General features: G+C 41.9%; 1 protein-coding gene across 3 annotated transcripts in view; it reads left to right on the plus strand.

Moving 5' to 3' along the window:
* RABEP1 (rabaptin, RAB GTPase binding effector protein 1) overlaps positions 1-27,087 on the plus strand; it is a 111,927-nt gene that overhangs the window by 74,826 nt on the left and 10,014 nt on the right. For all 3 annotated transcript variants that reach the window (XM_008010011.3, XM_008010013.3, XM_073004624.1), the window contains 8 exons: positions 342-477; positions 3,986-4,164; positions 7,960-8,091; positions 14,368-14,835; positions 16,073-16,177; positions 17,944-18,060; positions 20,904-21,002; positions 25,564-25,704. In XM_008010011.3, the coding sequence (XP_008008202.3) occupies positions 342-477; positions 3,986-4,164; positions 7,960-8,091; positions 14,368-14,835; positions 16,073-16,177; positions 17,944-18,060; positions 20,904-21,002; positions 25,564-25,704 (1,377 nt within the window). The remainder of the gene's footprint in view (positions 1-341; positions 478-3,985; positions 4,165-7,959; positions 8,092-14,367; positions 14,836-16,072; positions 16,178-17,943; positions 18,061-20,903; positions 21,003-25,563; positions 25,705-27,087) is intronic.

Genomic DNA, 27,087 nt, shown 5'->3' on the forward strand with positions numbered 1-27,087 from the left:
GTTACTGTTACGGCTAAAACAGACACATGCGTATGTTGCTGTGGGAATACAAATTGGAACTACCTTTTTGAAAAGCAAGGGACAAAACTGTTATGTGAAATCTCAATTGTATATTTTATTCTGGTGGTATGATTATGGATGACATCTATTAATTATGTTATTTTCCCAGTTTTCTATATTATTTTATAATTAAAAATTATAAATGGTAATTTATGTAGATGTAAAATGTAGATGTAAAAGTGTCAATTTTTTTTAAGGCATAGCCAGAACTTACCATCATTTTGTATCTAAGATAGAAACTGTTGTAAATTTCAGTTTAATGGAATTGCATCTTCTTTCAGGTTAAAGAACTGAATCATTATCTGGAAGCTGAGAAATCTTGTAGGACTGATCTAGAGATGTATGTAGCTGTTTTGAATACTCAGAAATCTGTTCTACAGGAAGATGCTGAGAAACTGCGGAAAGAATTGCATGAAGGTAAATAAATATTCTGTATATTTTTATCTTTGTCTCTAAGAACCATATAAGTTAAATTGATGTTGACTAATAACAATGACAAATCTTAAAATAACAATGCAACATGTTAGTGATTCAATTTAAGCCTTATAGTTGGTTTAAATGCACTCATGCAAACCTGAAATTATGGATTTTCCTTCATGACCTCAGTAATAACTTTACAAGGCAGCCAGATGCAGTGGCTCACTTCCATAATTCCAGCATTTTGGGAGGCCAAGGCGGGCAGATCACCTGAGGTCAGGAGTTCGAGACCAGCCTGGCCAACATGGCGAAAACCTGTCTCTACTGAGAAAACAAAAATTAGCCAGGTGTGGTGATGCACACCTGTTATCCCAGCTACTCGGGAGGTTGAGGCACAAGAATCACTTGAACCCAGGAGGCAGAGGTTGCAGTGAGCCGAGCTCACACCACTGCACTCTGGCTTGGGTGACAGAGTGAGACTTCATCTCAAAAAAAAAAAAAAAAGCAACAAACCCAACTTCACCAGGCGTGAACTTTGGGCAGAAAGATAATAAAGCTGGGAATTTCTGTTTAAACTACTTTTCCCCCCACACTCATTTTGATGGAGGTGTATTAGCAAAAGTTAAAATTGGAAAGGGCAGAGAGTGTATTCTGGAGGCCCCAAGTACCATCCTGTTTTTAAGGGATAGTTTTGATTTCACTAGTCTGGTAGCAGAGTGATACAGAAATTGACTCTGCTTTCCAGGGGCACATTCTTTCCCCACTAAAATATTATGAAAATAACCCAAACTTTGAGTAAAGTTCTGGCCTTCAGGAAACAGTTTCCAAGTGTGCTATTGCAATAAAAAGACACTCATATTCTTAAAGGTGTCCAAAAGAACTAGTTCAGTTTAAACTATGTCCCTCTAACACTTCCAGAAATAATGTAAATTATTGAGACTACCAGACCTTCCTAATAACCCTTGAAAAGTACCTGAGAAGGTTGGCCGGGCGCGGTGGCTCAAGCCTGTAATTCCAGCACTTTGGGAGGCCGAGACGGCGGATCACGAGGTCGGGAGATCGAGACCATCCGGCTAACACGGTGAAACCCCGTCTCTGCTAAAAAATACAAAAAACTACCTGGCGAGGTGGCGGGCGCCTGTAGTCCCAGCTATCGGGAGGCTGAGCCAGGAGAATGGCGTGAACCCAGGAGGTAGAGCTTGCAGTGAGCTTAGATCCGGCCAGTGCACTCCAGCCTGGGTGACAGAGCAAGAGTCTGTCTCAAAAAAAAAAAGAAAAGTACCTGACCTGAGAAGGTTAATTAAAATGAGGAAGGACGTGGAGTAATTTCCATACTGAAACACTCACAATAAAAAATAGAGTCTTTTTTTTGAGACGGAGGTTCGTTCTTGTCGCCTAGGCTGGAGTGCAATGGTGCGATCTCAGCTCACCACAACCTCCACCTCCTGGGTTCAAGTGATTCTCCTGCTTCAGCCTTCCGAGTACCTGGGATTACAGGATATGCCACCATGCCTGGCTAATTTTGTATTTTTAGTAGAGATGGGGTGTTTCTCCATGTTGGTCAGGCCGGTCTCAAACTCCCGACCTCAGGTGATCCACCTGCCTTGGCCTCCCAAAGTGCTGGGATTACAGGTGTAAGCCACCACGCACGGCCCAGATAGGCTTCTTAAAAGAAGTTGTCCTTAAGTGGAGTTTTGGAAGGTGGGTAGGTGCTTGTCAGGTACTCAGAAGCATGGCATTCAAGGTCATTTGCATGTGATGCAGTTAGGTAAGGAAGTCTAAGAAAAGCAGTTCAGCACAATTAGAATACAAGAGGCAATGGGCAAAATGTGAGATTGGAGCAGTAGAAACAGACCAGTACATAGAGGTTTTATGCTAAGAATATTGGACTTGATCATCTGAGCAGTTTGGAGCCTCTGAAGGTTTTTTTATATTCTCTGTTTTTTTTTTTTTTGAGATGGAGTCTTGCCCTTGTCACCCAGGCTGGAGTGCAGTGGCGCGATCTCGGCTCACTGCAAGCTCCGCCTCCTGGGTTCATGCCATTCTCCTGCCTCAGCCTCCCAAGTAGCTGGAACCACCACGTCCGGCTAATTTTTTTGTATTTTTAGTAGAGACGGGGTTTCACTGTGTTAGCCAGGATGGTCTTGATCTCCTGACCTTGTGATCCACCCACCTCGGCCTCCCAAAGTGGTGGGATTACAGGCATGAGCCACTGCGCCCGGCCTATTTTCTCTGAAATAATAGTTTTATTAAGATAAAATTTGCATGCCATAAAGTTCACTCGTTAAAGTATACAATTGAGTAGTTTTTAATATATTCACAAAATTGTGCCCCATCACCACTGTCTACTTCCAAAACATTTTCATTACCTCAGAAAGAAATCCCGTACCCATTTACTGTCACTTCCTATGTCTTACCTCCAGCTCTTGGCAACCACTAATCTCCTTTCTATCTCTGTGGACTTGCCTATTCTGGACTTCGATGTGAATGGGATTTTGTAATGTGTGCCTTTTTGTGTCTGGGTTCAGTGAAGGGTTTTTGACTGGAGAGTGGTAATATTCGTTTTGCATTTTAGAAAGTTCAATCTAATAGCACTGTGGTGAATAGAATAGGGAGGGCAAGACTGAGGGCAGAAGAATGAAAAAGGGGCCTCTGTTGTAGCTGTTTAAGTCATAAGCGCTGATCTAAGGCAGAAGTCAGAAGATAGATGTATCATATTGCAGAGGAGGCCGAATTAGCAGGTCTCTGTCATAGCTGAATATGTTGGGGTGAGGAAAGTCAGAAGTATGAGCTGTCTCGGGTTTCTGGCTTGGTAGATGGGTGGATGGATCATGCTACCTCCTCTCTTTTCAGTAGAAGATGGCTGAGCTGATGAGTATCAACAACACATACATTTTACAAAGATTCCTTGACCTGTCATAAGAAGTCTATATTAACCGGACCCAGTGAGGATTTCTGGATAACAGATTTATCAGAATGTATTAAACACAATTAGGAGTGTTCCACCTTTGGCCTTTGGAGCAATGTTTCCCAAAGTATATTCCCTAGAATACTTGTTATTTGAGTTGTACTGTGAAAAGTTTTTTTTTTTTCTTTTGTCAAATAGATGTGGAAAAGGCTATATTATATATCACCTTCCAAGAAAACATAGACATAATTAAGACCCCGAGTTCAAAGTCCTGCAGTAAAGAAATCTTTAAAAATTTATTTAATTATGGAGAAGCCTTTGCAAAATCATCATCATAATAATAAATTTCTCCCTTTAACCTGAAGTTTCTAAGACTTTACTAAGCACAGAAATCTTTCTTTCCTGTGTTCCTAGGAGTCCACTTTGGGAGACTCTGCTTTAAAGAGATAGTGTGGGGATAGGTTGCCCCTTGGTCCAGCTAAGAATAGAATCCTAGAGATGTGGACCGTTGGTCAGACCTGGGCTAGGAGCCCTGTGCTGAAGAAATTGCCTACATTAAAATTCAGTGTTTTTGATTTGTGGTGGGGGGTTCCTAAACAGTTTGCCATCTCTTGGAGCAAGAGCGACAACAACACAACCAGTTAAAGCATACGTGGCAGAAGGCCAATGACCAGTTTCTGGAATCTCAGCGTTTACTGATGAGAGACATGCAGCGAATGGAGATTGTGCTAACTTCAGAACAGCTCCGACAAGTTGAAGAACTGAAGAAGAAAGATCAGGTGAATAGAAGTTTTGAGGACTGATTTGCCTTGTCAGTAATGTCCCCCACCACATGTGATTGCATTACCTTATGTGTATTAGAGACTGACTTAAGCTGCAACAAGGTGATATATGCCACTTTTAAAAACATAACAGCTACATTTGAGGGGCTTTGTTTTTCATCTTTAGAAATAGCCTCCTCTAGGGGGTGGGGAAACTGATTTAGAAATGATCTTCAGTGACTGCAGGATGCAGCAGTGCATACTTCGGAGAAAATCTTTCTCTCCCCTGCTGACCAGTTCTCCCAGTGCTCCTGGGCTTTATCAGTCCAGGCCAAGTCTTGGGTGACATTGCTGTAAAACAAGCTTGTCCAACCTGCAGCCCTTGGCTTTGAATGCAACCCAACAGAAATTTGTAAACTTTCTTAAAACATTATGAGATTTCTTTTGCAATCTTTTTTCGTTTGTTCATTTTAACTCATCCACTGTCGTTAGTGTATTTTGTGTGTAGCCAAGACAGTTCTTCTTCAGTGTGGCCCAGGGAAGCCAAAAGATTGGACCCCCTGCTCTAAAAGCTCTACTAGGTGACATGATATGAATGGAGAGGCTGAGTAATAGGAGGTGGCAGGTATTCAGAGCGCTGCATATTTAGGTTCCTGTTTTCTCCTTATCTTTTAGTTATTTAAATTGCATGAATTACATATATATATATTTACACATTATCATAATTTTTTTGTTTTAAATACAGTGAAAAAATAAATATGAAGTGATCAAGTGAAAAATCTTCCTTAACATCTCCCACGCCTCCCCTTGTCAGAAGATTGTTTTACCATTTGGTAGAGAGTCTTCTAAACCAGTTCTGTGTGTTCATGATACACATTTAGGGTATAGTTTTCCTCTTATACAACTATGTTTATACTATAAGTATTTATTTTAGGCAGGGCATGGTGGTTCACGTCTATAATCCCAACACTTTGGGAGGCTGAGGCGGGAGGATCACTTGAGCCCAAGAGGTCAAGACCAGCCTGGGCCATATAGTGAGACTCTGTTTCTACAAAAAATAAAAAAATTTTAAAAAAAGCTGGGCATGGTGGCACGTGCCTGTAGTTCCAGCTACTTGGGAGGCTGAGGTGGGAGGATCACTTGATCCTGGAGGCGGAGGCTGCAGTGAGCTGTGATCACACCACTGCACTTCAGCTGTGGGTTACAAAGCAAGATCTTGTCTCAAAGAAAAGTGTATATATTTCCCATATGCATTATCCTGGATATATTTTCATATCAACATTGTATTTTGCTCTTGACTGTAGCATGGATGCACCATATTGATTTACCCTTTCTCCTTGTAGTGGGCATCTAGGTGGTCCCCCTTTTCTTGTCATCTCAAATAATGTTGCAGCTAAATCCTTGACCATATTGTGTATGTGTGCAGCTATTTCCCTAGGATAGCTATGTAAAAGTGTTCCCTGCCTTTCTAAGTATCTTGTCAAACATTTCAAATTGCTTTATGTGACTTAGGTTAGATTTTGTTTTGCAAAGTTTCTTCTTTTTTAAATTTCCTTTTGGTCTCTTAATTTGGACTAATTCATCTTGCATGTAGTCAAAGCCAACATAAGGAATTTTTTTTTTTTGAGACAGGGTTTCACTCCAGTCACCCAGGCTGGAGTGCAGTGGCACAATCTTGGCTCACTGCAACCTCCGCCTCCCAGGCTCAAGCGATTCTTCTGTCTCAGCTGCCCAAGTAGCTGGGACTACAGGCGTGTGCCACCACGCCTGGCTAATTTTTGTATTTTTAGTAGAGACAGTGTTTCACCACGTTACCCAGGCTGGTCTCAAACTCCTGACCTCAAGTGATCTGCCTGTCTTGGCCTCCCAAAGTACTGGGATTACAGGAGTGAGCCACCACGACCCCCTGACATAAGGGTTTAGATTCTAAAGTACAGATCTTATCCTGCCTCCCCTGCTGCCCATTAAGAGAGTCTAAATGTGGCCGGGTGTGGCGGCTCACATCTGTAATCCCAGCACTTTGGGAGTCCAAGGCGGGTGGATCACCTCAGGTCAGGAGTTTGAGACTAGCCTGGTCAATGTGGCAAAACCCTGTCTCTACTAAAAATACAAAATTTAGCCGGGTCTGGTGGCATGCGTCTGGAGTCCCAGCTACTTGGGAAGCTGAGGCAGGAGAATCACTTGAACCTGGGAGGCGGAGGTTGCAGTGAGCTGAGATCGCATCATGCCCTCCAGCCTGGGTGACAGAGTGAGACTCTGTCTCAAAAAAACAAAAACAAAAAGAGTCTAAACTTTACTAAGATGATCATTTAAAACTTTTGAACATTTATTGAGCTCTTACTATGTGCTAGCATTGTGCTAAGGCTTTATGTATAAATCTTTATCTCAAGTGCTTATCAAAAAAAAAAAAAAAAAACCTCTCCATGAATGGTAGGGTCTACAGTTATACAGTTCCTGTGTTCTAGAATAGTGAACAGGCCGAGAGGTCATGTATGGCCCATCTGAGGCTCGAACAGCCTCTGATTCCAGAGTCTGAGTGCTTACTCACCACCTCTTTCTCCTTGTCTTTTACTTCTCCTGTGCCTGCCCATTTTTCATCCATATAAAATTACACAGAATTCCCCCACAGGCCTGCTTTTCCACGTTTCTGTCTTTTGTATGTGCTTCCTTTCTCCCTGGAACCCTTAATTGTCTCTTCTCATGCAACTGGCAAACTTACCTTACTGATCTTTCAAGATTCAGCTGAAGTGTTACCTCCTTTGGGCCCCCTTTGCTGGTTCCTTCAGATGAAATCAGTCATTGTTTTTCCTCCTTCTTTATAACCTTGTACATACTTGTATTGTAAGTGTTTGTCTCTCCTCACTAGGCTGTTTTAGGGTACACTGAAGGCATAAGGTATCTCACTCATCTTTGTTGAGTGAATTATTCTATCAACTTTAATCATTCGTTTTGTATTCATATACATTTGTTAATGTTTCTAATGGAGGTGTAACATTATAAAAACTTTTTTGGGAGGGGTGTGGTGTCTCACGCCTGTATTCCCAACGCTTTGAGAGGCCACGGTGGGAGGATCTCTTGAGCCTGGGAGTTTGAGACCAGCCAGGACAACAGCATGAGATCCCATCTGTACAAAAAAACCCAAAAAATTAGCCACGCATGGTGGTGCATGCCTGTGATCCTGGCTACATGAGAGGCTGAGGCAGGAGGATTGCTTGAGTTCAGGAGTTCAAGACCAGCCTCGGCAACAAAGTGAAACCCTGTCTCTACAACAAATAAAAAAATTAGGCAGTCGTGATGGCACATGCCTATGATCCCAGCTATACGAGAGGATGAGGTGGGAGAATTGCTTGAGCCCAGGAGATCGAGGCTGCAGTGAACCATGTTTGCACCACTGCATTCCAGCCTGAGTGTCAGAGCAAGACCTTGTCTCAAAAACAGACTTTTTCGTTTTTATTTTCTACAGTAATCACAAGGAATGTTCTGTGTAAAATTTTTTTTTTTTCATGGATCATTTGAAGAGTCAGTTTTGCTTTCTTTTGTTTTGCCTTACTTTATGCAGTATACTTTTCTTGGAAGCTGCTTCCTGATTTCTTCTTTATACCAGGGTTCTTAGTTTGTGCTTATAGTATTAAAATATTTTGTCATTTCCAGAGGCCCTTATATGGGATTATAAACAAAGAAGCGTAAGTGTCCAGTTTTCTTGTATCATAATGCTCTGTTCTTTCTTATTTGTTTTGAATGGTTAAAGAACTATGTCACTTATTAAGTAGGTTACTTGGGTCATATATATGTTTTTTTCTTCCTCACTTTTAGGAGGATGATGAACAACAGAGACTCAATAAGAGAAAGGATCACAAAAAAACAGATGTTGAGGAAGAAATAAAAATACCGGTAGTGTGTGCTTTAACTCAAGAAGAATCTTCAGCCCAGTTATCAAATGAAGAGGTATAGTGAATCTATAATTAAAGTCATTATATACACAATGTCAACAATTTTAGCTTACTCATACATCAGTTAATTACATTGTTCATATGAGAAGTGAGAAGTTCATTTTATCTAACTAGGTGAAAGTTAGATAAAAATGACAGTATTTATTTTCAGTTGTTTTTATGGCATTATAGGTAGCACTGTTTGAAACATGTTGTAGCTTCATTCACTGTCTGAAATAATTAGATGTTCTTTTTCCCAGTATTTCCCAAATTTAATGCATTAAAATAAACCTTTAAATAATGTCTGCAAAATCTTTTTTGATGTGAATAGTACATATTGCTAATACTTATCTTTTTTGTTTAAAACAGATTATCTAAAGCGCTGAAATGCTTAACTCCCTATAGTATATATATGAGTTTTAACCAGTATTAGGTTTTCATCTCTGACGACAGCAGTGGGTGAGGTTTGGCAGATTGCAACACCACAGGGTGAAACGTTTCAGGTACTAGGAATGGGTAGAGTAGAGGGACCTGGAAGTGTTAGGTGTTCTGTGGCCTTGGCACCTCTCACCCACAGTGTGGCAAGGGCCTTCTCACTGGGTTTCCTGTCTCAACCTGTCCCATTCCATCGCACCCTCAGCATTACTGTCAAATTCATTTTCTTAAGTGCAGCTGCAGTCAGGCCACTCCCCTACTCAATAACTACCATTGACTCCCGTTACCTATATAATTAAGTACACATTCTTCACTTGGACAGGTAAGGCCCTTCATCATCTGGATTACATTTTAGCCATGTTGGTCGTCATCTTGGGCTGTACTCCCACCTGGTCTGTTGCTGCCTTCATTTGGAGTACTTTCCTCCCGTTGCCTTTCTGAGTATTGAAATCCTTCTGCTCATCTTTCAAAGCTCGTGCTGGTTATCTTGTTATCAGTGAAGGAAATGCTTCTCTTATTGCCTTGAGGATGAAAACGAAGATCCCCCAAGATCCCTAGCGTGGCATACAAGGGCGTTCACAGTTGAATGACCCTTCCGGCCTCACTCACTGCTCTCCACTTGTCTGTGGCCAGACCTGTGCACTTACTGTTCACACTCACTGCCCTGTCCCTGCGGCTGAGAATCACACTCACTCCCCGCCACACCTCCTTTCCTGGCCTGGTGAATGAATCGCAGTTAAATTGGATATGGATCTTGTCTTTACTTTCAGGGGTATCCTGCTTCTGTTTACTCTGCAGATTTACTTTGAGCCATACGTAATCTGCCTCCTGGTGGTTTATGTGCCCATGCTTATGGATTGTTTGAGGTTTAAGAAAAACTTTAAAAAAATTTTCGTAGACACTGAAAAGTGCTGAGGATTGTAGTTGTTTTGTTCATTCTTTGTTCTGGGACGTAGACTGGGAACCACTTGGTCTAATTCTGCTGTGCATTTTAAAAATATTTAGACTCCCAGGAGAATGTCTCAAGTTTTGGGTACAGCCAATGATTACATAGTGTTTTCATCATGCAGTAAATCTATCCAGGAATGTCTGAAAAGCGGGGAAACAGGAAAGGGACATTTGTTGTGATTTACAGAGAAGTATTTTTATTTTTGATTCTCTCTTAACGATCTGTAGACTTTCAGAGCTGGTGTTTTGCAATTTGAATGTTGAATATAATTGTTTTTTTATTGAGAATAATGACACAGCTCTTGGTTTAGAGTTAATCTGAAGCCTGGCTAACATAGTGAAACCCTGTCTCTACTAAAAATATACAGATTAGCTGGGTGAGGTTGCGTATGCCTGTAATCCCAGCTACTCAGGTGACTGAGGCACGAGAATCGTTTGAACCCAGGAGTTGGAGGTTGCAGTGAGCTCAGATTTTGCCACTGCACTCCAGCCTGGATGACAGTGAGACCCTGTCTCACACAAAAAAGTTAATCTCAGATGCTTTGGAGAGTTAGATTTATGGCTAAAGATATTTGAAATATGTAGACCTCACATTTTCGTTAACCTGATGCTTATAATGTGCTTTTCTCTATACAAAATGTTCATTATGGAAAATTTGGGAAGTATAGGAAACACCATACAAAATAAAAATAACTGGTAGATCATCCTACCCATAGGTAACAACTAATATTTTGGTACCTATCTCTTTCTTACTTTTCTTATTTTCTTTTCCAGAGATAATATATATGTTAACATATGTGTTTCTTTCTTTCTTTCTTTCTTTTTTAATTTGAGAAAGGGTCTCACTCTCACCCTGGCTGGAGTGCAGTGGCGCAATCTCAGCTCACTGCAGCCTTGACCTCCTGGGCTCAAGTGATCCTCCTGCCTCATCCTTCTGAGTAGCTGGGACTACAGGTGTCCGCCATCCTGCCCAGCTAATTTTTTATAGAGACGGTGTTTCAACATGTTGCCCAGGCTGGAGCACATATGTGTTTCTATTTGTACTTTTTTCAAAAATTTGAGACAGGGTCTCACTCTCACCCAGGCTGGAGTGCAGTGGCGTGATCTCAGCTCACTGCAACCTCTGCCTCCTGGGTTCAAGCAATTCTCCTGCCTCAGCCTCCTGAGTAGCTGGGATTACAGGCATGCACCACCACGCCAGGCTAATTTTTGTATTTTTAGTAGAGACGGGTCAAATCACTCGAGTAATTTGCCCACCTTGGCCTCCCAAAGTGCTGGGATTACAGGTGTGAGCCACGGTGTCCAGCTTGTGCCTGGTTTTTAATTCATAATGGTGACTGAGTGATGACATAGGGAGGTCAATGCCACTGAAAGAAGTTTTGTGTTACTCACAGTTCTCCTAGAAGCAGAGGCCCAGCACACCATGCATGGCCACAGCAGGGAAGTACCAGAGCTGGTCAGGAGGCAGGAGCAGGAGCAAGAGAAAAGCATGGGCCATAGCTATTATTGTGGTTTTCTGGGAAAAGCAAAGTGGAGCAGAGCAGAGAGTTTAGGACTGGCTAGTAATTAATTCCGCCAGCCTTTGGGGTATAGGGTCTGTTCTTAGCTGTTTGGAACTGGCCCTGGGTTGATTTCAGGCAGGGGAAATACTGGCTCGGTGTGTGACTTAGGTAAGGGAGATGGTTGGGGATATGGGTTTGGGATCAAATGGTTTGTGTATGAAAGGCGTGTTTACAGTCAGGTGAGTTGTTTATTATCTCTAGAAATTAGCTAGTCTTGGGAAGCAGTTTCTTCATGCCAGCAAGGCCTCCAGTAAATCAAGACATCATGAAATATAGAAAATGAAAAGCGTGATTAACACACTGATAGTCAAGTTGGATCCACTTTTTACTACCATCCAATTTTTCATTATTATAAGTAATATCATAATGTTATATATAATTTTTCCTTGTACAAAAATCGTGGATGCATCTGATTTTATTTTATTTTATTTCATTTTATTTTTAGTATAAGTTCTTAGGAAAAGAACTGCCTGGCCAGGCACAGTGGCTCACAAGTGTAATCGCAGCACTTTTTGGAGGCTGAGGCAGGCAGATCACTTGAGGCCAGGAGTTTGAGACCAGCCCGGCCAACATGATAAAACCCGTCTCTACTAAAAATACAGAAATTAGCCGTGTGCGGTGTCTGGTGCCTGTAGTCCTAGCTACTCACTGTGGCTGAGGCATGAGAATCCCTTGAGCCCAGGAGGTGGAGGCTGCAATGGGCCGAGATTGCGCCACTGCATTCCAGCCTGGGTGACAAAGCGAGACTCTGCCTCCAGGAAAAACAAAACAAAACAAAACAAAACAAAAAACAAAACAAAACAAAAAAAACAAAAAAAAAAACCTGCTGAATTCAAGAATGTAAATATTTTTAAGATATTATTGCCCATTTAGTAGTCTGATGTGGGGTTTTTTGTTTTGTGTTTTTTGAGACAGGGTCTCATTCTTGCCACCCAGGCTGGCTAGAGTATAGTGGCACCATCACAGCTCACTACAGCCTCGATCTCCTAGGCTCAAGCAATCCTCCTGCCTCAGCCTCCTGAGCAGCTGAGACTACAGGCATGCGCTACCATGCCTGGCTAATTTTTAATTTTTTTTGTAGAAACGAGGTCTCCCTATGTTGCCCAGGCTGGTCTTTTACTCCTGGGCTCAACCTATCCTCCCACCTCAGCCTCCCAAAGTGTTGGATTTACAGGCCCGAGCTACTGCACCAGGCCTGTAGTCTGATGTTTTTCAAATGGCCCTCACAGCTGTTCTGTCCCTAGCCCCTTCCCTCTTCAGTATCACAGCAGCACTGTGTGTCATACATAGCAGTGCGTGTTAGGTTTATTTGTAAACTAACAGAATGGCTTATCCTAGTTTTTATTAGGATACTTACTTGGGATCTTTGCCATAGTAAGCTTAATATATATGAGATTTGTGTTCTTAGCCATTGCAGTTTCAGATGAGTAAAAATCTTTTTTTTTTTTTTTGAGACGGTGTCTCTCTCTGTCACCCAGGCTGGAGTGCAGTGGCGTGATCTCGGTTTACTGCAAGCTCCACCTCCCGGGTTCACGCCATTCTCCTGCCTCAGCCTCCCGAGTAGCTGGGACTACAGGCGCCTGCCACCACGCCTGGCGAATTTTTTGTATTTTTAGTAGAGACGGGGTTTCACTGTGTTAGCCAGGATGGTCTCGATCTCCTGACCTCATGATCTGCCCACCTCAGCCTCCCAAAGGGCTGGGATTACAGGCATGTGCCACTGCGCCCAGCCCTCAGATGAGTAAAAATCTTTAAAAGGAAAGAAATGGCGGCATTAATTCAAAATTTGTCACCTTTTTATTACACCAAGAATATTTTTAAAACATTTTAAAAAATTGGTAACATGCACTTGCCAGTAACAACAACTGTATTCCACAGTCTCCTCTGGTTCATTTAAAAAAGGGCATTTAACAACAAAACGTAGAAAGGATATTATCTTAAAATATTGTCATTTAAATGGAATAAATTCAGTTGGAAAGAAAACTTGTTACATTTTTCTTTAAATAAATTTGTCTTATTTCCCCACTAACTATGCAACTGCTTCATGTAATGGCACTGGTTTGCTTTTTGCCTTTGGTAATGTGCTGTACCACGTTGTTTAAAAATTGAGATAAAATTCATATAACATAAAATTTAAAGTGTATAATTCAGTGATATTGCATATATACACAAATGTTTTTAGTTTGAAAACATTTTTATCACTCCCAAAGGAGACCTCATACCCATTAGAGTCACTCCCCGTTTTCCCTTCCTCCCCAGCCTCTAGCAATCACTAATCTGCTTTATGTCTCTACGGATTTACTTGTTCTGGACATCTTCAATAGACGGACTTACATAATATGTGACGTTTTGCATCTTCTTTCGCATAGTATACAACATTGAACATGTTGATTACACCTTGCTTGCAAATAACACATTATTGGACTGGGCGCGACGGCTTATGCCTGTAGTCCCAGCACTTTGGGAGTCCAAGGCGGGCAGATCACAAGGTCAGGAGATCGAGACCATCCTGGCCAGCATGGTGAAACCCCGTCTCTACTAAAAATACAAAAAATCAGCTGGGCGTGGTGGCGGACACCTGTAGTCTCAGCTACTCAGGAGGCTGAGGCAGGAGAATGGCGTGAACCCGGGAGGCGGAGCTTGCAGTGAGCTGAGATCTCGCCACTGAACTCCGCCTGGGCGACAAAGCGAGACTCCGTCTCCAAAAAAAAAAAAAAAAAAAAAAAGAAAATACCACATTCTCGTCATTTCCTTCCTACTACTCTGTCCTCTCCTTTGCTCATCCCCAAAATGTTAAGTCTTTCTCAGGGTTCTGCCCTTGGCCCTCTTTTCCTACGCACTCATCCTAGGTGTTCTAATTTGCTGCTGTGATTTTAATTATCATTATACAATCGTTACTCCCAAGTCTCTATTGAAAGACTTCTGTGTCCCTCTATTAAGGGGACATCTCTACTTGGATATACGATAGGCACCTCACGCTTGACGTACGCAACACTGAATTGCAGGTGACCTTCCCCAACTCTTTGTATTTGGGAGCTCTTTGAGCTACCACAGCATTCAGCACAGAGCTCTAGCCCATCCTTTTATCACAGTATTATAACAGTCTGCTTACTTACCTTGTGTTTTTGAAGCTGTATCTATCTCTAGGTCAGGGATTACATCTTGCTCACAGTTGTATCCTGAGGGCCTGGTTTCATGTCCAGCATGTAGAAATGACACTTGGTAAATTTTTGTTCAATGAGTCTATGAAGGTAGCACATTAATGATTATCATGTGTAACAATACATTTATTTTTTTTTAAATGCAGAGAATTGTCTAACTTGGCAATATATATTTTCACATTTCAGGAGCATTTAGATAGCACCCATGGTTCCGTCCATTCCTTAGATGCAGACTTATTGTTGCCAGCTGGAGATCCTTTCAGTAAATCGGACAATGACATGTTTAAAGATGGACTCAGGAGAGCACAGTCTACAGACAGCTTGGGAACTTCAGGCTCATTGCAATCCAAAGCTTTAGGCTATAACTACAAAGCAAAATCTGCTGGAAACCTGGACGAGTCAGATTTTGGACCACTGGTAGGAGCAGATTCAGTGTCTGAGAACTTTGATACTGCATCCCTTGGGTCGCTCCAGATGCCAAGTGGGTTTATGTTAACCAAAGATCAGGAGAGAGCAATCAAGGCGATGACACCAGAACAAGAAGAGACGGCGTCCCTCCTCTCCAGCGTTACCCAGGGCATGGAGAGTGCGTACGTGTCCCCGAGTGGTTATCGTTTAGTTAGTGAGACAGAATGGAATCTCTTGCAGAAAGAGGTGAGTTGCCTTTCTCACGTTTTTCCTCTTGCTCACACTGAGGCACACTGGGAAGCTCTGGGATTTATCATTCATTCAGCAGATGGTTCCTGGAGTCAGTGCAGGCACATGTTGCCAGCAAGTGGATGTTAACCCGTGTCACCTGACCCTTGTCATAGTCCGCGTCGGCTATTCCAGGTAATTGTGACAGAGAAAGGAGCTAGCTAGCTAATCACAGCGAATGTGAACTTCCTCACCTGAACTCACAACTCTCAGGTTGGAGCGATCTGCCTGACTAGCATTGCTGAATTTAAGTTAGAGCAACCTGAATTTGGTTTGCTTTGCAGTTTTCTGTAATCTCAGTGTATTCCAGGATTCAGGCTTTCATCTTTCCTTTAGATCGAAAGCGCAATTGCTTGTCTGCTGTTGATGCTAAGAGCGGGTTTAAAGAGGGGTTGGAAATATGGGAGAGAAAAGAAGCCAATCTTTAATGAAGTCGATTTTCCTTCTTAGAGAATTTGTAAATTTACAGGTGAGATTAGGAGATAAACCCTTAGATATTTGCCTAATGCTTTATGGATTACAAAGGCCTTTCACACACCTGATCTCTTTAAGCTTTGTGATTATAATGAGGCAAGTGGGGCATGGTTATTCCCGATTTACAGGTGAGAAAACTGGCTGGGAAAGATAAAGCGAGTTGCTCAAGTGTTCCCTTCGACTTAGTTGCAAAACTTGACTCCTGGGGCTTTCCTTGACTGAGGGCTGCTTCCCTTTAAGGAAGCCATGGGTCAGTAAGTGGAACAGCTTACTGAGGCCTGAAAGAATTCTCGTTGGTTTTATGTAAAACATATGTGCGAAGGTGCTATTTACTAGTTTCATACCTATTTTATACTTGGAGCTGGTGAAACGGTGACTTGGCACTGTCTTTATTTGTTTTTCCTTCCCAGTGGTTGGTTAGTATTGAACTGTGAGTACCACGGTATAGTACCTTTTACTTGCTTTGTGTTGTCCTCAGATGTGAGGTTTTGTGCCTCTTGGCAATAAATTGTGTCCCATGTGTCCTGTCATACTTGTACTGGAGAGTTTGACATTTTAGAATCTGACCCTATATTGTAACTTTTTGCCATAAGGCCCTGAAGAAAGTGTTAACTTCATGTTCTACTGAGCACCTTTGGTAAGACTGTGCACGTGTACCTCAAGTGTGTGATGTAGATTTATTTTGTTTTGCCTGATAAGAAGTAATTTTGGTGCCCTTCAGGTGCATAATGCTGGAAATAAACTTGGTAGACGTTGTGATATGTGTTCCAATTACGAAAAACAGTTACAAGGAATTCAGATTCAGGAGGCTGAAACAAGAGACCAGGTGAGTTTCTTCTGGATGTGCCAAATTGGGTATCTATTGTAGTTTTCATTGGAGGTGCAGAATTAATTGCCTCCCCTCTGCCCCCAGCCCCATTTACATTATGAAGCGTATCCATCTTGTTAAGTTATGAGATAACGTGGTACATGCAATGGCAGCTGCTTTTCCAGTGGAGCTCACTAGGACTCTGCTTTTGTGTATCTGCACAGGCCAGCCCAGCTCTTAAAGGGACACTGCCTCATCTCTTCTACTGCTGCCCCTTCCATCTAAGGCCTAAAAATGATTTTATGTACATGGAAAGTACTTTATGATGTGGAGATCTCAGGGAGATAAAAGGTTGATTGTTGCCTCTAAAAGAATAAAGGCTTAATTGAATGCTAATCAGAATTTGTGTCCTTCATTGCTTATTGCTTACTTCTTGTCATAAATTTGTTGAATTAAGGTTAATAAGTTCACAGAAATTAAGCTTTGGTAGATTCGGTATGCTGAGATTGATAAATCTTCAGTACCTTTTCAAACGCAGTGTTTAATAATGGGTATTTTGATAGCATTTAGGAAATAATGTAGAAATTCATGAGAGTAGGCTTGTAAAAGTATATATAAGAAAGATACTTTTTCCTTGTATTTCCAAATTGTTCTTTGGTTGCTATGAAGATTATTCCTAGTCTTCAAAATAACTTTAAGCAGGTTAGAATGATGGTTTAATATTTTCAAATGTCATTGCTGTGGAGTTCCTTCATACACTGTGTGCTTTACTCATCGATGTTTCAAAGGTTAACTTCTAAAGGTATTTGCAGAACTCATGTAGCTGGCCCCTGGTGGTATGGTGTAGCAGTGGTTTTCACAGACATTTCAGTAGACTGTTTTAAGGCCTGGCTAAGAATTCGTCAGAAAAAGAAGTGGGAAAAGGGTGTTCATGGAGAGAAAAGATGTACAAAGAACAGAGTTAGGAAAGAAAATGATGTATTCTAGGAAGTATGAGTAGTTATGTGGCTGGGCACAGGGGGTGATTGTTACAAAATAATGGGAGAGTAAACTACAAAGACCATGATGGGAGCGGTGATGACTGAAGAGATTTAAATTTTACCCTGAAGCCGGGTGCGGTGGCTCACGCCTATAATCCCAGCACTTTCAGAGACCAAGGTGGGCGGATCACCTGAGGTTGGGAGTTCAAGACCAGCCTGGCCAACATGGAGAAACCCCATCTCTACTAAAAATGCAAAATTAGCCGGGTGTGGTGGTGCGTGCCTGTAATCCCAGCTACTCAGGAGGCTGAGGCAGGAGAATCCCTTGAACCCAGGAGGTGGAGGTTGCAGTGAGCCGAGACTGCAGAGCGAGAGACTATGTCAAAAAAAAAAAAAAAAAAAAAAATTTACCCTGAAGACTTTGAGAGGCATTTAGAGCTTTAAGTAGGGAAATTATATTATTTCACTTTTTTCACAATTTCTGGTGTTAGTGTGGATTGTAGCCTGGAGACAGAGGATACACTCTAGTTAGGGAGAACAGTGTCATGGCCTGGAGGGTCTGGGGGAGAAGCAGATGTTTTCAGATGAGACGTGTGTGAAAAATGATTGGACTGTAAAGCACAGTATAGTTGTCTCTTGAGGTCATTTATCTAATTTCTGTCTGAATTAAAAAATCTATGGTGTTTCCCAGAAAAAGACATAGAGTTTTTTTTTTTTTTTTTTTAATTCTGCAGTTAGATTTTTTTGAAAAATTTATAAAAGGATTCTGGTTTTTCTTTCTAATTGACTTTTAAAATGATATAGGTGAAAAAACTACAGCAGATGCTAAGGCAAGCTAATGACCAGTTAGAGAAGACAATGAAAGATAAGCAGGAACTGGAAGACTTCATAAAGCAAAGTAGCGAAGATTCGAGTCACCAGGTAAGGGAGGGTTTGTAGAGTGTGGCTCATGAGGGATGACTGGTTATTTAAATGAAAGATTCAAAAAACAGAGTCATGTTTCTTTTGCCTTCAAGATTTGGCAGTTTTATTTTCCCTCAGGTAAAACGATTTCTTACTGATCATTCTGTGATATCTGTTTTACAGATTTTTAAAGAATAACTTTTGAAATAGTTGGTCAGTAAACGCCGGGAGGCTCTGATTCTCCTTTCCTTTTTAGTTTGTATTAGTTAGGTTTTCCTGCTGCACTGGAAACTTGCTGACCAAGATACTAATTATTTTCTTTTAAACTTTGTAAAAGTATAGCAACATGAAAAAAAAAATAGCATATACAGATACACCAAACATACCAGAACCAACATCTGTGTAACCACCATTGAGATCAAGCAATAGAATATTAGCCAGTCCCCCGAAGCCCTCACTTTCCCCGCACCTACAGCTCCCTCCCGACAGGCAGCCACTGTCCTAACTTGTAACACCATCAGATTAACCTGTGCTTCATGTTTAGAAAATGAAGCCATACAGTCTGTGTTATTCTGCATCTGTCTGCCACCGTTCAACAGTGTATTATTCCTACTCATGATGCATGGAGTAAGTTTGTTTTCATTGTTGAATAGTCATACCATTATACGGAAATGCCACAATTTATCCAGACTAATGTTGATGGGTATTTCAGTTGTTTCCAGTTCTGGGATACTATGAATAATGTTCCTTTGACATTTTTGCATAGGGCGTGGTGGACGTGTTTCTGCAGGAGTTGTAAGTGGGGTGGAATGCTTGGGTACAAACGTTCAAAATGCCACATAGTTTTCCAGAGTGGTTACACCAGTTTAACCTCCACCAGCAATGTATGAGCGTTCCTGTGGTTCCAAGGTCTTGAAAAAACGTCATTTTGTTATTTTAATTATAGCCATTTCGGTGGGTGTGTAATGGTATTTCATTGTGGCTTAGTTTGCATTTCTCTAATGACCATTGAAGTTATTTAGCATTTTTCATGTTTCTTGGCCATTGTGATACTGTGTGTGTGAGAGATTCCTGCTCAAGTCTTATCCTCATCTTTCTATTGTGTTGTCTGTTTATTTTACTTCTTTTTGGTCTCTAAAAACTGATTTGTTAGGTGTCCTTTATATAATCTTGTCAGAATCTTTTGTTGACAAGTATTGCAGATGTCTTTTACTTAGTAACTTATATTTGCTGTTTTTTGTTTTGTTTTTGAGATGGAATCTCATTCTGTCACCCAGGCTGGGGTGCAGTGGCGCAACCTCGGTTCACTGCAACCTCTGTCTCCTGGGTTCAAGCAGTTTTCCTGCCTCAGCCTCCTGAGTAGCTGGGATTACAGGCACTCACCACCACACCCGGCTAATTATTGTATTTTTAGTAGGTTTCACATTGTTGACCAGGCTGGTCTTGAACTCCTGACCTCAAGTGATCCACTCGCCTTGGCCTCCCAAAGTGCTAGGATTAAAGGCGTGAGCCATGCACCTGGCCCGTCAGTAGCTTATGTCTTCGTTAATGGTGTCTTTTAATGAACAGAAGTCCTTAATAATGTCAAATTTGGGTGGGCGCAGTGGCTCACGCCTGTAATCCTAGCACTTTGGGACACCGAGGTGGGCAAATCACCTGAGGTCGGGAGTTCAAGACCAGCCTGACCAACATGGAGAAACCCTGTCTCTACTAAAAATACAAAATTAGCCGAGTGTGTTGGCGCACGCCTGTAATTCCAGCCATTCGGGAGGCTGAGGCAGGAGAATCGCTTGAACCCAGGAGGTGGAAGTTGCCGTGAGCCAAGATCGCTCCAGCCTGGGCAACAAGAATGAAACTCCGTCTCAAAGAAAAAAAAAAAATCAAGTTTGTTAATCATTTCTTTACGGTTTGTGATTTTCTTCCTTTTTAAAAAGGAATCACTTCCTATGGAGTTAGGAAGATATCCTATATTATAGAGGCTTTATTCACATTTATATCTAAAATTCCTTTAGAACTGACTTAGAGACACACACACACACACACACAGTGTAGATAAGGATAAAATTTTTTTTTAAAGTATGGCTAGCCAATTTCTGTATGACTTGGTGAAAAGATCCACTTTCCCCCATTGCTCTGTGTGGATTAGTTTCAGAACTATGGTCTGTTCAGTTTGTCTGTTTGCCTGTTTTTTGTGCCAAATTCTACACTGATTTATGTGAAATAAGTTTTTTTTTTTTTTTTTTTTAAACCCAAGACGGAGTTTTGCACTTGTCGCCTTGTCGCCCAGGCTGGAGTGCAAGGGCACATTCTGGGCTCACTGCAACCTCTGCCTCCCAGGTTCAAGAAATTCTCCTGCCTCAGCCTCCCGAGTAGCTGGGAATACAGGCGCCCGCCACCACACCCAGCTAATTTTTTAAATTTTTAGTAGAGATGGGGTTTTACCATGCAGGCCAGGCTGGCCTCGAACCCCTGACCTCAGGTGATCTGCCCGCCTCAGCCTCCCAAGGTGCTGGGATTACAGGTGTAAGCCTCTGCACCCGGCTTGATTTTTTTTTTTTTTAAACATCTTTAAACATAGCTCCAACTAGGTCATGTGAGATAATATCTGCCTAGACACCCATAGAATGCTCTCTGTTACTGTGTGGCTGCATGTGACTCGGGCTTTGGCACTGCCTTGTGTTATCCGAAAGGCCAAGGCTTTGCACACAGCAGATGTGCACACAGCTGTTGGATGATGGTGAGTGGTTACCATGAACCAATAAAATGTCAATTCCAGACACTAAATACTTAGAAGATGGAAGAGTTAGTTTCAGAATAACCGATTTCCTAACTATATTTCTATGCATGTGTTTTTTTTAAAGATCTCTGCACTTGTTCTAAGAGCCCAAGCATCCGAGATCTTACTTGAAGAGTTACAACAGGGATTTTCCCAGGCAAAGAGGGATGTTCAGGAACAGATGGTAAGTTTACTTTTAAGTAAATGATAACTATGTTACATATATTCCTTTTTTGTTCTATCTTGATATCATCTTTGATAGGAATTTATCATCCTGTCCAAAGTAGTTATTGTTGTCTTCTCCCGGGACTGTAGAACATTAATAATGGACAAAATATTGTAAAGGCATCATTCCTTTTTTAAACCTACTTTCTGGCCAAACAAAAATTTTTCTCATTGTTTAACTTATTTTTCTGTTTGGGAAACCTAAACAGAATAAACTATGGACCTACATTTAATTTTTAATTCCAAATAAAAGCTAAAAAATTGAATGTCTGAGAGCCCTAGCCGGTACAGCTTTTGACCAGTCATTTTGTGATCTTCCTGGATGGCTGATTTATTTAGAATAACCTTATTAGGGCTGGGCACAGTGGCTCACACCTGTAATCCCAGCACATTGAGGGGCTGAGACGGGTGGATCACAAGGTCAGGAGATTGAGACCATCCTGTCTAACACGGTGAAACCCTATCTCTACTAAAAGTACAAAAAATTATCTGGGCGTGGTGGTGGGCGCCTGTAGTCCCAGCTACTCGGGAGGCTGAGGCAGAAGTGCTTGAACCTGGGAGGCTGAAGTTGCAGTGAGCTGAGATCGCACCATTGCACTCCAGCTTGGGTGACACAGCAAGACTCTGTCTCAGAAAAAACAAAAACAAAACAAAACAAAAAAAACCTTATTAGTTTCACAGGGGTTATGAAAAAAACATGTAACTGCTGTGGTGCTGGGGAACTTCCAGAAGGCCATCTTTTCTGAGAGGGATGGGGGCAAAGTGTTAGGAGCAAGGGCTGCCTAGAGCCTTTGCGGATAGTTCCCCAGGCTTGGCCTCCCTCCTTACCAGTCTGGCTACATTTGCTTTGTTTTTCCTTTTCTCAAAGTTGGAGCCTACATCTCATGCTTCCAACTAAATTAGAGATGGCCCTGCTGGGGTGATTCTCCAAAGCTGATGCTTACCCGGGGATGACAGTTTAAAAAAAAAAAGCCTTGGGTGGAATGGTCATTGAATGTTTTTAATTGGCATTAGGTCAGTATCTGAATGGCCTATGAACTGATCCCTAAATCTTAAACCTGGTCTGTAGGGAAGCATCTCATCCTAATCATTGACCCATAGTTTCATATGTTTTCTCTAATTAGACAATACAAAATAATAACACTGGCGTAAAGATCATTGTTAAATACTGACAGTTTCATAGTGGTGAGCCTCCTACACTCCTTTGTCCCCTTGCATCTTTTTCCTTCTTGTCTGTTTTTTAATTTGAGATGGAGTTTTGCTCTTGTTGCCTAGGCTGGAGTGCAATGGCCTGATCTCCTTCTCCCGGGTTCAAGTGATTCTCCTCCCTCAGCCTCCTGAGTAGCTGGGATTACAGGCGCGCAACACCATGCCCGGCTAATTTTGTATTTTTAGTAGAGACGGGGTTTCTCCATGTTGGTCGGGCTGGTCTCGAACTCCTGACCTCAGGTGATCCACCTGCATTGGCCTCCCAAAGTGCTGGGATTACAGGCGTGAGCCACTGCGCCCGGCCTCCTTCTTGTCTTTTAAAACCCATCAGCCTTTGCAGATACTTTTCAAGCTGGTTTCACTTAAAACGAATGTGTGCGAGTGACACTGGAGAATTGTTGAAATTAAGGTTGAGGTCCTATGAACTCTAATACATGACCATTTTGTTGAAATTACCATGAGTAAGAGACACTAACCACCTTAGTGCATGCTTGCCCTTGTTCTTAGTCTTTCTGTGTATGTTTGTAGGTATATGATATGTATGTATGTATGTCTTGGTTTGTGTTTTTTGCTGGACTATTTGGAGTTATTGTACGTATGACAGTCATAAGTATTTTAGTATTTCCTAAAACAAAGAGTTGTTCTGCATTGCTATAGTACTATTATTACATCCTTAAAATTTAACCAGTTGTCCCAATAAGTCCTTGATTATTTTTTAGTGGTGGTTTTCCTTTTTATATTTTCTATATTTTGATCCAGGAACCAATCAAGGATCACATAATTTCATCTTGTTGTCATGTTGCCTTAGTCACTTTTCATCTAGAACAGGCTCCCACTCTTTTTTTATTTTTAAGAATCCAGGCCGATTGCTTTGTTTTAGGCCAGCTGTCTTGTAGAATTCATTTGTCTGATTATCTCCTTGTGATGTGATTCAGGTTAGACATCTTGGCATGAATACTGTGTAGATGAAATGGTTCAATGGGAGGTTCCTAACATCATGAGGCATGTTAATGATGGGTGCTTCCGTTACTGGGGATGTTAAATTTGATCACTTGCTTAAGGTGGGGACAAAATAGTTCCAGAATGACTACATCAATATTGCTACCAACAGCAAATCTACTAAGGAAAGGTCAACATTTCTTTGTAGTTCTTTCTGCCCGTAGACTGTATCTCAGATAAGGGTTTACAGTTTAAGTAGTGTGTTCAAATGTTAGTTGTTCTCTCTGTGGTTGTATTAGGAATTTGACATATAGTTAGCTCCATTTGTTTCTCTTTATATTACATTTTCATATTTGATTTTTCTTTTTTGATTTATATTTTGAATATGCAATATGGTTCATAATCAAAAGTATAAAAATAAATCCTCCATTTCCATTCCCTATCCTTTTCACCCCATTTCCACCCACTCTCATACGTAATCATTTGAATTTATTTTTGCCTTATCTTTCTGTTTTTCTCTTTACAAAAACAAGCAAATATATACATATTCTTTTTTCCCTTCTTTCATATCCACAAGGTGGTGGGATGCTAATATTTTGTTGTAAATGGGTTGAAAGTGATCATAAAGCACAGTGGATTCTAGTCTGAAGACAGTAAGAGCCAGTGGGATTTAGCCAGAGCATATGCGTGGCCTTGACTGCCTGTCTGTAGCCTGTTTGTCCTTCAGGATGCAGCTCAGTCATCACCTCCTCTGGGAAGTGTTAACTCTCTCCCCAATTTCCTGCCCCAAATTAGGTACCCCTTTGGCCTTTTATCACTGCTGTACCCAATCTCTGTCATAGCAGTTAATGGTATTGTAGTTTTTGGTTTACTTGTCTTTCTCCTCTATTGGACAAAGTCTTTGTCTTTTACCTCTGTATTTCCTGTGGGCAGCAAAACACGTGGCATAGAGTAATAGCTGCAAAATAAATGTTGTATGAGAGCATAATCTACATGTATGTGTGCCCTTAAGGTAAGTGACCTGGCATTACAGAGTAGCAGGAGCCACATGCTTTCCGAGAGCTTTGTCTTACACTCAGATTTGCTGGAGTAACTTTTATATTGATGCAAATAATATGAAATACCTAAAATTGTTTTATACAGCAACAAGCAGAAGTGGGAGTGTGTCTGATTTTAAGAATAAGCTTCTCTGGCCGGGTGTGGTGGCTCACGCCTGTAATCCCAGCACTTTGGGAGGCTGAGGTGGGCGGATCACGAGGTCAGGAGATCGAGACCAGCCTGGCCAACATGGTTAAACCCCATCTCTACTAAAAATAAAAAAAAATTAGCTGGGCGTGGTGGTGCATGCCTCTAATTCCAGCTACTTGGGAGGCTGAGGCAGGAGAATTACTTGAACCAGGACTCGGGAGGTGGAGGTTGCAGTGAGCTGAGATCACACCACTGCATTCCAGCCTGGGCTACAGAGTGAGACTCTGTTTCAAAATAAAAAAAAAAAAAAAAAAAAAAAAGAATAAGCTTCTCGAGTGCTCTGTGATTCCCAAGCTTAGATCCTCTTGACGACTTCCAGTATCTGGGCCTGCTGGGCCATTCACAGTGATCCTGAGCCTGAACAGATGTACACATGACGGGAAATGAGGACACTGCTTGGTTTCTCCCTCCTTTCTGCTGAATGCATGCCATGAGAAAAGAGGAGTTGTCTTAGAGCACATGCTCTGTCTGATACGGGTCTTGATGGTGTCAGCCACTTCCATTGAACTAGAGATCCTGGTCCTTCTCTAGTACAGGGATATGGAGGGAAAATATTATTATTAATTAATTAATTTTTTTTTTTGAGATGGAGTCTCACTTTGTCGCCCAGGCTGGAGTGCAGTGGCTCAATCTCGGCTCACTGCACCCTCTACCTCCTGGGTTCAAGCGATTCTCCTGCCTCAGCCAATCCCTAGTTGCTGGGACTACAGGCACACGCCACTACGCCCAGCTAATTTTTTGTATTTTAGTAGAGACGGAGTTTCACTGTTTTGCCCAGGCTGGTCTCAAACTTGTGATCTCAGGCAATCCACCCACCTCAGCCTCCCAAAGTACTGGGATTGCAGGTGTGAGCCACCGCGCCCAACCAGAAGACAGTATTTTTAAGCGGTTTGTAGGAACAATGGAGAATGAGCCTCAGATACTTGCTGCTTTGCCTGTCCTCTTGTGGAATATGTGCTGTAAATCAGAAAATCTCTGCACTGCTTTTTCTAAGTCCAGCAGAACTTCGCCATACCCCGTCCATCCTCGGCACTGCTTTAGTTTGGTCTTGTTTTTCTCTGGCGTAGCTGTTACCAGACCGGATCTACCTTTCTGGCTGTGATTAGTGTCTCCTTCTATTTTAGGCAGTGCTGATGCAGTCACGGGAACAGGTTTCAGAAGAGCTGGTGAGGTTACAGAAAGATAATGACAGTCTCCAGGGAAAGCACAGCTTGCATGTGTCACTACAGCAAGCCGAAGACTTCATCCTCCCAGACACTACAGAGGTAACTTACTTTCCACATGATCAAAAATGTCAACAAGTACATTTTCGGAATTGGCTGTATGTTCTTTATGTAAACAGCTTTATTCAGATATAATTCACATGGCGATCCAGCCATTTGAAGTGTACCGTTCAGTGGTTTTTGCTGTACTCACAGATGTGTGCGACCATCATCACAATCCATTTTAGAACATTTTCATCACCTCAGAAAGAACTCCTTGTGACCCAAGTACACCAGCTAAAAACAAACACAAACACACACACACACACACACACACAAGAAAAAGTAACACTTCACCCTTTAGCTACCATCCTTATTCCTCCTCCTCCCTTAACCTTAAGCAACTGCTAATCTACTTTCTGCTTCTATAGATTTCCCTATTCTGGACTTTCCTATGAATAGAATCATACAATATGTGGTCTTTTGTGTACATCTTCTTCACGTAGCCTAATGTTTTCAAGATGTGTAAGTTATTTTTGTGGGACCATATTGAGAGTGTGCCAGAAATTATGGCTGCTTATGATGTTTGTTTTTGTATCTGGTACTTGAAAGGTTATACCATACTCACCATCATTCTGTCCATAAAGATGACACTTGTGTTTCTTTTTGAGACAGATATTATCTGTCGCCCAGGCTGGAGTGCAATGGCATGATCTCTGCTCACTGCAACCTCTGCCTCACGGGTTTAAACGATTCTCCTGCCTCAGCCTCCCCAGTAGCCGGGATAACAAGCGCCCACCACCACGCCTGGCTAATTTTTTGCATTTATAGTATAGACGGGGTTTCACCATGTTTGCCAGCCTGGTCTTGAGCTCCTGACCTCAAGTGAGCCACCATGCCCGGCCAAAGATGACACTTTTGGTCACTTATTCTTCTGTGGTTGGGTAAACCTGGGTTACAAAAACGATTTCCCAGAGACATTCATAATTGTCTCCTGAACTTTATCCAAGCTTTATTTTTTGAGACACAGTTTCATTCTGTCGCCCAGGCTGAAGTGCAGTGGCGCAATCTTGGCTCACTGAAACCTCTGCTTACTGGGTTCAAGTGATTCTCCTGCCTCAGCCTCCCGAGTAGCTGGGACTACAGGCATGTGCCAGCACGCTGGGCTAATTTGTTTTTGTATTTTTATTTTTTATTTCTTTTTTATTTTTTGAGAGGGAGTCTCGCTCTGTCACCCAGGCTGGAGTGCAGTGGAGCAACCTAGGCTCACTGCAACCTCCGTCTCCCGGGTTCAAGCGATTCTTCTGCCTCAGCTTCCCAAGTACTGGCACAACAGGCGCATGCCACTGTGCCCAGCTAATTTTTAAAAATATTTTTTAGTAGAGATGGGGTTTCACCATATTGGCTAGGCTGGTCTTGCACTCCTGACCTCGTGATCTGCCCGTC

This window comes from Chlorocebus sabaeus, chromosome 16 (genome assembly GCF_047675955.1).
Source record: "Chlorocebus sabaeus isolate Y175 chromosome 16, mChlSab1.0.hap1, whole genome shotgun sequence".
NCBI lineage: Eukaryota > Metazoa > Chordata > Mammalia > Primates > Cercopithecidae > Chlorocebus > Chlorocebus sabaeus.